Here is a 10,319-nt window from a genome sequence, read left to right as displayed (position 1 = left end):
TGATTAAACTCATGGATGCAATATCCCAGGATGTGGAGGGTCCCTGTTTGGGAATCTGTGTTACATAGTAAGAGGCCAAGTTTCAGGCCAAGCAGTAGGACATAATTAGAGGGAAACACACAAGTGCTGGTAAATGTACTTAATCATATCTGGTCCCCAAAATCTGTAGCTCACATCAATGTGGGTCATCCAGGAGCTTGAGCTGGTCCCAGTGCAGTGGTGTTTAAGACTAATTAATCACAACCAGGTAGAGTTTCTTTGTTCCTTCTCAATTCCCACTGCTTGACTACTATTAAAAAAAAGGAGCTTGAGGCTGGGTGTGGTGGCTCACAGCATAATCCTAGCACTCTTGGGAGGCCAAGGCAGGAGGATCGAGACCAGCCTGAGCAAGAGTGAGACTCCATCCCTACTAAAAATAGAAAAAACTGGTCAGGCGTTGTGGCAGGTGCCTGTAGTCCCAGCTACTTGGGAGGCTGAGGCAAGAGAATCGCTTAAGCCAAGGAGTTGAAGGTTGCTGTGAGCTGTGATGCCACAGCACTCTACCCAGCTTGAGGCTCTGTCTCAAACAAACAAACAAACAAACAAAACAGTGATGTCCATCAATGAAAGAATGAATAAGTAAAATGTGATCGGTTCTTACTATTCAGCTACGGAAAGGAAGGCAGTTCTGATACGTGCTGTCGTTTGGATGAGCTTTGCAAGCATTCTGCTAAGAAGGTAGCCAGATGCAAAAGGCCACGTGTGTGGTTCTATTTATGTGAAAATCCAGAACAGGATATACAGACATGGATACACAGAGACAGAATAGGGGCTGGGATGAGGAGGAGACGGGGTCAGGGAGGGGCAACTGCTCAATGCACATGGGGGGGGTTCCTTTTTGAGTGATGAAAATGTGTTGGAATTAAATGGAACTGGTGGTCACACGGCGTTAGGAATGTCCTAAATGCCCTTGAATTGTTTACCTTAAAATGGTTTATTTCATGTTGTATCAGTTTGCTTCAATCTTTTGGTTTCAATTTTTAAAAATTAAAAAAAAAAGTACTTAGGGCTCAGTGCCCAAAACACAGTGGTTACAGCGGCAGCCTCATGCACCGAGGGTGGCGGGTTCAAACCTGGCCTGGGCCAGCTAAACAACAATGATAAGTGCAACAGAAAATAGTCAGGTGTTGTGGCGGGTGGCTGTAGTCTCAGCTACTTGGGAGGCTGAGGCAAGAGAATCACTTAAGCTCAAGAGTTGGAGGTTGCTGTGAGCTGTGATACCACGGCACTCTACCAAGGGCAACATAGTGAGACTCTGTCTCAAAAAAAAAAATACTTAGGAGTGAAAGGAAAACATTTAAATGTAGTCTAATTGACAATTAAACCCGTCCAGTAATGGTGATGTTTTAAATTTTGAAAAATGGGTGGAACAAAACTCAGTGAGGGACAGGCAGCCTTCGTGAACCCCAAGGGGCGGCACACCACATCCTCTCTCTTTGCTTGTTTCTCTGACAGAGGTGGAGAAAACCCGGTGCCAGCTGGAGCGAGAACACATTCTTGGGGCAGCAGGGGGTGCGGACCTACAGCGGCCCAGGCCGCGGGGACTGTTTGTCCCCGAGTGTGACGAGCACGGACACTATGTGCCCACCCAGTGCCACGGCAGCACCGGCTACTGCTGGTGCGTGGATCGCGATGGCCGCGAGGTGGAGGGCACCAGGACCAGACCCGGGATGCGGCCCCCATGTAAGTGGAGGGGGAAGGGCTTCAGGCTGGAACAGCTGAGCTCTGCTCAGCCTGCCTGCCCTCAATCTTGAACTCCTCCACACCGACTCCCTCCCTTCTGCACCCCTCTTCACTTCTCTTCCCCGCCCCCCACTTCCCGACATGCCTCCCCATACTCTCCGTCACTTACCCTCTCCTCCTTGTCTGTGTACACGTGTGTTCCATGCACACACAAGTTCCATGTAAATGCCCGAGGCCTGCTGTGCTGATGCTGTAATGGTAGCAGTGGGGGCCTGTGTGTTCTGGGCCCCCCTAGCTGACCTGGGCAGAGGGAGGCCTGTCGGTAGGACCTGCCCTCCTCTTTGCCTCCTTTAGTCATGCCCTGAGCCTTCAGGTACATGGGTCAATTTTCAAATCCAAGGAGCAGACAGCCTTAAAGGGTTTCTGCACAAGCTGGTTCTACAGCCACCGCTGGGGGCAGTGGGAAGGTGCTGTGCCCAGGTCCTGTGTCTGGCCCTGCCTGCTGTGTGACTTTGGACAGACACCGGCCCCAGACTCAGCTTCCTCAGCTTCAGCCTGAGAGATGAGCAAGAAAAACCCGAGTGTGTTTCCCATTTCAAAAATTCTGCTTCTGTCACAAAGGTAGAAATTGGGCATTGTCACAAGTTACCAAAAGCTTATATAACACATCCTTGAACCTCCGTTCTCAGTTTAGCTAAAAATCATAGGTGAGTCACCTACTGGGTATTTCCTACTAAGCTACTAAGAAACAGTAAAACAATGGTTTGCAAACTTCATTAATTCACTCGGCCACATTAACTGAGTGCCCGGGGCTATGGTGGGTGCTGGGGACACCTGGAGAAAAGCCAGTGCCAGGCCCCAAGGCCCTCAGAGGAGGGGTGAGCAGGTGGGAGCAGGGTGGGGAGATGAGCTTTAGGAGAGGGGGATGGGCACCCAGGTGCTGAGGAGGGGCCTGGCTGGGTGGGGTGGCGGGCTAATGGGGACACATGTCCCAGAAGCAACACCAGCTGAGATGCATTTTTAAGCAGGACCAAGGATAAGCAGCATGGGGTGAGGCTGGAGCGGGCAGGGGTAGGAAGGACACTGCAGGGGTCAGTGCCCGGTGTGAGGCTGGTGAGGAGCCTGGATGTGGGTCACGGAGGGCAGCAGGAGCTGAGGAAGGGTTTGGAAGGGTTTTGAGCAGGCACCCGGGTAAAGAGGGTTTGGTGTTAGAAATATCACCCTTGAGCACGAGAGGCTGGTATAGGTTTGATCCAGCTGAGAATCGGATGAATTCAGATACAGAAGAGGTCAGTCAGAGTCATTTACATCGCCGAGTGGGTGGAGTAGAAAAGACAGGCAAGAGAGATGCCTGAAAATGACCTTGGTGACAAGCTGGTTTATCTCTTCGGAGAGCAGGAGAGGATGGCCAGGCAGGTGCGTGGCCCACATGGACAGAGTGAGCAGTGGGGCTGGGGTCGCACCCAGCTCTCCCGCCATGACCATCGTTTTGTTTCTGAAAGCCCAAACGGGGCATGTGGAGTTATGGGTCACTGAGACTGTCCTGTCCCTTGGCTCTGGGGTGAGGCCTGGGGCATAGGGCAAGCTTGTTATGATAGGTTCCTCCAGCCCCCTGGGCAGGGTGCCACGGTTGCTGCTGTCACGCTGTTCTTTGCCACCGCCGCTGCTGCTGTTTGGGTCACGGTCTGGCCCCTGTGTCCAAAGCAGAGCATGAATAGCCAAGTCGTTTCGATTAAAAATAGCCAAGCTGTTTTTTCACTTGACCTTTAATGCTAGACGCAGGCCTGGTTTATCTCCCCCATAAATGCCCTTTGGCTGATTGATGGCTTTCTGCTTCTGGTAAGTTCAGATATAAACAGTCATTGTGTGGCTGTGCAGCTTGTGGTGCCGTGAAGGTGACGTGACCTGGCAGGTGGGATGTGGGTGCCAGTGTGTAAGTGTGTGTACACGTGTGTACCTGTGTTCCTGGTGCACACAGGCCTCACTCACTGACCTCTCCTGCCACCCAGGTCTCAGTACAGTGACTCCCCCGATTCACCAGAGACCCTCAGTGCCTACCGCCGTGATCCCCCTGCCCCCGGGGACCCACTTACTCTTTGCCCAGACTGGGAAGATTGAGCGCCTGCCCCTGGAGGGAAGCAGCATGAGGAAGACGGGAGCCAAGGCATTCCTGCACATCCCGGTGAGTGCCACTGACCTTGCCTGGGGACGGCGCCTGCTTCAGTGACCCGGAGAAACCAGAACATAGAGCAGGACCCTGGTCCCCTAGAACCAGCGTTACTCATTCTATGCAGCCCTAGGTGACCGTCTCTGGATGGGACCACTGCACTTCTGTGCTGTCCATGAGGCTCCCGGTGAGACGGGGCAGGTGTGAGAGGGCCTTCCAGCGGCCGTGGCCGAGGGCTTCACGTAAGCTTGGTAACTTGCCCACATGCAGCTGCTGGGTTCCACCTTTCCATTTCTGCTAAATTCACAGTGACTTTCAGACCGTCCAGCAGCTCCTCAGCTCGAGATCCTCATATCTGCCCTGAGACAGTAACAAACTTTGACTCAGAGGCTTCAGAGATGCGCTTTGTGAGTTGGGGACTTTTGGATCCCACTGAAATGCCATTCTCGTATTTTATCTGAGATCCTGACCTCTGCCAAGAAACCAGACTTGAGACCTGGGAGCTTCGGCTGCAGGGTTGGGTCAGAGCTGCCAGAGCAGTGGGAGGGGTGGGGAGCGTCCTGTGAGGGGGGCAGGAGGGCAGGGAGCCGGGCCCATTGGCTCTTGTAAATCAAAGTTCCCAGAAAGCCCCATCATTCCTCAGTGGGGTGCAGAACCGGCTTGGAAGTTCCTGGTAGACATTCTGGTCCACGCTGTCTGCCGCAGGCCCAGCTCCCGGCTGTTCCTCTCTTCCTCCTTTCTCTGCCCCACTGTGTCTCCCGCTTTCCCCATGTCCTGTCCTGCACTGATCTCCACATCTCAGATGCCACATGCTGCCGTATCCACTCTTTTTTTAAACCAGAGAAGGAACATCAGCCAAAAATATCCAAAATAAAACACTTTTTGAAAGCCTCCTGCAAGATAGTTTTGATCAGTCACATCTTTTTCCCTGCACAAAATCCTCAACTGAGTTTTTCACCCAGAATAAACGCCACTCCTTCCTGTGGTCCTCAGAGCCTTGTGGGATCTGGATGCCTGTCCTGCCCAGTCCCTCCCACTCTCGCCTCACTCACCGGGTTCGGCCCTCCCTGGACATGCCAAGTGCATTTCCACTCGGGGCCTTTGCACTTGGGCTTTCCCCTGAGGGGTTCTCTCACCCTAAGGCACTCACACTTCACTGCCTCCCTTCATGCAGATTTCTGCAGAAACCTCACCTGTGCTGAGCTCCGATCCAGCGCACAGCCTCGGCTCCCTCTGCCCCCTCATCCTGCTGTGTCTTTCCCCACGGCCCTCAGCACTGCCTGTCGTGTTAACATCCAGCTCTGTGTTCTGTGTCTGATGTATGGATCTGCCTGTCAGTGATACCAGCACCAGGAGATGGAAACTGTCTAGTGTCTAGGGGTGTTGGTTTCACGAGGGTGGTTTTTTTTTTTTTTTTTGACAGAGTCTCACTATGTCGCCCTTGGTAGAGTGCTGTGGCGTCACAGCTCACAGCAACCTCAAACTCTTGGGCTTAAGTGGTTCTCTTGCCTCAGCCACCCAAGTAGCTAGGACCACAGGTGCCTGCCACAGTGCCGGCTATTTTTTGGTTGCAGTTGCCATTGTTGTCTAGCAGGGCCGGGCCGGGCCGGGCTTGGTGTATGCGGCTGGTGCCCTACTCACTGACCTACAGGCGCTGAGCCTTCACAGAGCTGCTTATTGACCTAAAATGTTCTTGACATAGGAGAAGCACTTAAAAAAAAAAAAAGCCTTGCCAAATGCAGGAGCGATCATCGTGTTCTCTCTCACCTTGCTGGAGACACAAATCATCGTTTGTCTTCTCTGTGTCTCCGCACCTGCTGTCACGTGGTAGGCATGGCTTACATCCCCGTGAAATTCATTCTTCCCCAAGACCAAGGGGAGAGGCTGAATGTCACCGGAGGGGATAAAAGGCAGGAATTTAGCTGGGATAGATGGAAGGGAAGGTGCTGAAACAGCAGGATAAGAACTCAGTCATTTTTTGGGCGGTGCCTCTGGCTCAAAGGAGTAGGGTGCCGGCCCTATATGCAGATATGGCGGGTTCAAACCCAGCCCCGGCCAAACAAACAAACAAACAAAAACTTGCAAAAAAAAAAAGGAACTCAGTATTTTTCCCCCTCCTTTCAGTGGTGTTCCTGTACGTTCACAGCGTTCTTAGCTGTCACCTCCTGTCACCTCCGTCTGCTCCTTCCTTACTCTCCCCCCCATCCCCACCCTAGCCCTGGCAACCACCATTCTACTGTGTATAAGTGACTCCTCTAAGTACCTCACATAAGTAGAATTCTACAGCATTTATCCTTTTGTGGCTTATTTCACTCAGCATAATGTCGTCAAGGTTTGCTCATCTTGTAGCCTGTGTCCGACTTGCCTTTCAGAGATGAACATTCTGCTGATTGGATGTACTGTACTTCCATTCATTCATCAGTGGACATCTGGGTTGCTTCTCCTTTCTGGCTATTCCAAATCATGCTACTAAGAACGCTGGTGTACAAATAATCTGTTGAGGTCTTTGCTTTCACTTCTTTTGGATATTCATAGAGCACAGTGGAATTGCTGGATCGTGTGTCATTTTCTGAGGAGCCACCATGCTGTTTCCCACAGTGGTTGCACCCTTTTCATTCCCAGTGGCAGAGCACAAGGGTTTTAATTTCTCCACATCTTCACCCGCACTTGTTATTTTGTTTTTGTTTTTGTTTTGTAATCTTTTTAGCCATCTTAGTGAGTGTGAGAGGGTATTTCATTGTGGGTTTGATCGGCACCTCCCTAATCGATCAGTAACATTGAGCATCTTCTCAGGTGCTTACTGGCCATTTGTATTTCTCCTTTGGAGAAACGTCTGTCCAAATCCTTTGCCCACTTTTTGATCAGAAATTGTCGAGTTGCAGGGATTCTTTATATATTCTGGATGTTAACCCCATAGAAGATGATGTTTAATTTACAAATATTTTCTCCCATTCTGTGGGTTGCCTTTTCACCATTGGTTGTGTCCTGGGAGGCACGGGAGTTTTTAATTTTTTTGTAGTTGAATTTTTTTCTTTTGTTGCCTGTGCTGTCAGTATCATACCCAAGAAAATTCTGGCCGGTCCAATGTCCTAAGGCTTTCTCTCTGTATTTTCTTCTGGGAGTTTTATAGTTGTACATTTAGGTCTTTGGTTCATTGGAGTCAACTTGTATGTGTCGTGTGAAGTGAGAGTCACTGTCCTTTTTTACCTGACCTTCTGAGAGGGAAATACATGCTGACAATCCAGATCTTTCCAGTGGAAGATCATCCCGGTTCTCCACTTCCACATTGCCTGCCCTCCTGAGCCTTTGCCCGGCCTCATAATGCCTCCTCCCGTGTCTACAGCCAAGTGCCCACGGAACCCAGCCTCAGACAGGCCGTCTGCTTTTTCCCAGAACCTCTCATGGGTGACAGCTAAAGAGATGAACTCCATGGTGTCTGATTGAGGGAAATGTTTGTGCTCATGTTTAGTTTTGCTTTGAACTTTTTGTTTTGGAATAATCATAGAGCTGTAGGAGGTCCTGGATACCTTTTCCCCAGTTTTTCCCAATGGCTAAATTTTACATGTGCATAAATACTTACATGTTAATTTGTAAGAAATCAGAACTAGGCTTTGCCAGAGCAGCCTGTGGGCAGATGACTTGTTGGAAGCAGTTGGTTGGATAATTTAAGTTACTTGTGTTCTTTCTAGGATGGAGTCTTGTCTCAGTATCACCAGTTTGTCATACCTAACAGGCATCTGATAAGGTACTTATGACATGAATTAGTGGAGAAGAATAGATAAAAACCAAAAGCACAAAACCAAAAAGAAAAACACACACACACAAGTATAGCACAGTTGATTTTTGTTAAACTCGAGTCAGACGTAAAAACATTACTCGACTTTGCTTCCTCTGGTCCTTTTTCTGTTTTGTTTTTGTAGGAATTGGCATATGGTAAAGGATTCTGTGTTTATGGAAGGAAAAGGTATTTCCTTAGTAAGATGGAAGGCCGGAGAAGCTGCTGGGCATAGGTTGCTATGAAGGAGGTCCCCATAGTTGGGGCCTTAGCATTTGATTATGTCTGTTTGAGACGACAGGTGCTCAGGGCTGTCTCGGCATTTCCCGAGACACCGGATTAGTTAATAGCTATATATATAATAACATGATATATTTATAATTATAATATAAATTTAAATGCAAATTTGATTTATTATATAAATACAAGACTATAATGTATTTATAGTATAGTAATAAATGTTAACATCCCAATTTTATGATCTGGAATTCTTTGCAGAATCACCATTATTTGTTATAAAAACTTGGCCTGGCAGGTGTGTTTACTTGGAAGAGTGTGAAGATATTTTCTTATGATTTCTTCTAGAAGCTTTTTTTTTTTTTTGCAGTTTTTGGCTGGGGCTGGGTTTGAACCGGCCACTTCTGGCATATGAGGCCGATGCCCTACTCCTTTGAGCCAGAGGTGCCACCCTCTTCTAGAAGCTTTTAATTTTTGCCTTTAGTGTAAGGTTGGATTGGGATTCTTTTTTTCCCTACATGTTTATCCAGATATTTCAGCACCATTTGTTGAAAACACTCTATTTCCCCATTGGCACCTTGGTGGCTTTGCTTTTTTTTTTTTTTGAGACAGAGCCTCAAGCTGTCCCCCTGGGAAGAGTGCTGTGGCATCACAGCTCACAGCAACCTCCAACTCCTGGGCTCAAGCGAGTCTCCTGCCTCCGCCTCCCAAGTAGCTGGGACCACAGGCACCCGCCACAATGCCTGGCTATTTATTGGTTGTAGCCATGATTGTTATTTGGCAGGCCTGGGCTGGATTTGAACCCACCACCTTAGGTGTATGTGGCTGGTGCCTTAGCTACTTGAGCCACAGGCGCTGAGCCGGTGGCTTTGTTAAAAAATAAAATAATGCTCTGCTTCTAATAGGGTTTGTGTCTGGATTCTTTGTTCTGTTCCATTGATCTGTTCATCTAACCTCACATCAAATTCCATGCTGTCTTGATTTTATAGTAAATCTTAAAATCAGGCAGGGCATTTGGGTCCTCCAAATATGTTCCTTTTCAAGATGGTTTTGACTATTTCAGAAAAAAATATACATACATTCCTACACATATGTACATGCATATATATGCATGTGTATATTACAAGATTTATCGGACATATATGAATAATTCTCACAATACAATAATAAAAAATTTTAAATGGACAAAAGACTTGAAGTCACTCATTAAAAAAGATATCTGAGTGCCGGTCCATGTGTGAAAAGATTCTCACTAACAATAGTTCCTCTGATGTTTGTGGCTGGATCATTCTCACCACCGGTCTTGACTTCCAGGCGAAAGTCATCATTGGACTGGCCTATGACTGTGTGGACAAGATGGTTTACTGGACAGACATCAGTGAGCCTTCCATTGGAAGAGCCAGTCTCCATGGTGGAGAGCCAGCCACCATCGTCCAACAAGGTAGGCAAGCAAATATCATTTTTCCTTTTGGGTTTTGCTTCTGGCAGCCCAAGTGGCTCTTGGCAGAAGGCGGAGTTTGCAGGGTAGGGTGGCTTGAGAGGGGTGGGGTCCTCTGCCTCAATGAGCCAGACTTTCCAGCTCCTCCATTAAATCACAAACACCTTAGTGAGATTTGTTGGGGAGAATAAAGTGGAAGCAGGACAAGTGCCCATGCCTCTCTCTGAAAGCTTATAAAGTCAATTTCTGTGGCCAACAAAGACCAAACCCACCATCCAGTTTTTTTGTTTTTGGTTTTTGAGACACGGTTTCACTCTGTCACCCTGACAGAGGCATGATCATGGCTCACTGCAATCCTTGAACTCAAGCAATCCTCCTGCCTCAGCCTCCTGAGTAGCTGGGACTGCAGGGACCTGCCACCTTGCCCACTGAAGTTTTTAATATTTAGTAGAGATAGGGTTGTGTTTCATTGCCCAGGCAGGTCTCAGCCATCCAGTGTTAATATACATTTCTGCCTCTGGCTGCTGAGCCTAGAATTGATTCTGGGAGTATCTGTCCCATGGTGTGCTCCATTAGGAGTTTCCCATGCTGATGAATCAGATAGTTAGGAGCATTGCGAGCATATTGGCAGATATTGACCCTGAGAGTTGAGCCTATTCTCAAGACCGTTGTTGAGTTAGTGGGCTGCCATTACAGCCTGTAACATCGGGGGTGAGGGGTGCTTTCTCTTCTTCCCTCCCTCGCCCCCACCACTCTTGCTCAGATGCCAGAGCAGGACAGCAAATCAGGCTGACTTTCACCGACGTTTCTCAGCTTCTTTGTTGCGTTACTATGATCGAGTGTGCAAAGCTTTGGCACAGCCTGCCCTTCAGCTTTTGACCTCAATTCCTCAACTGAAGAATGCCAATTTAAGCCAAATGCTCTATGCATTAATTAATGCCTGCATTCAACAAATCAAGACTATTTTCCTAAGTACGTGT

At 48.6% G+C, this 10,319-nt stretch overlaps 1 protein-coding gene across 1 annotated transcript in view; it reads left to right on the top strand.

The window, feature by feature from the left end:
• Positions 1-10,319, top strand: part of NID1 (nidogen 1) — a 90,630-nt gene that overhangs the window by 69,564 nt on the left and 10,747 nt on the right. The window contains exons 13-15 of the mRNA XM_003797446.3: positions 1,495-1,722; positions 3,732-3,904; positions 9,216-9,342. Coding sequence (XP_003797494.1) covers positions 1,495-1,722; positions 3,732-3,904; positions 9,216-9,342 — 528 coding nt within the window. The remainder of the gene's footprint in view (positions 1-1,494; positions 1,723-3,731; positions 3,905-9,215; positions 9,343-10,319) is intronic.

Source organism: Otolemur garnettii, unplaced genomic scaffold (assembly GCF_000181295.1).
Source record: "Otolemur garnettii isolate 467f Iridium unplaced genomic scaffold, OtoGar3 scaffold00116, whole genome shotgun sequence".
Classification (NCBI taxonomy): Eukaryota; Metazoa; Chordata; class Mammalia; order Primates; family Galagidae; genus Otolemur; species Otolemur garnettii.
Note: the sequence above shows the minus strand (reverse complement) of the source record. Positions and strands in the feature narration are given on the sequence as shown.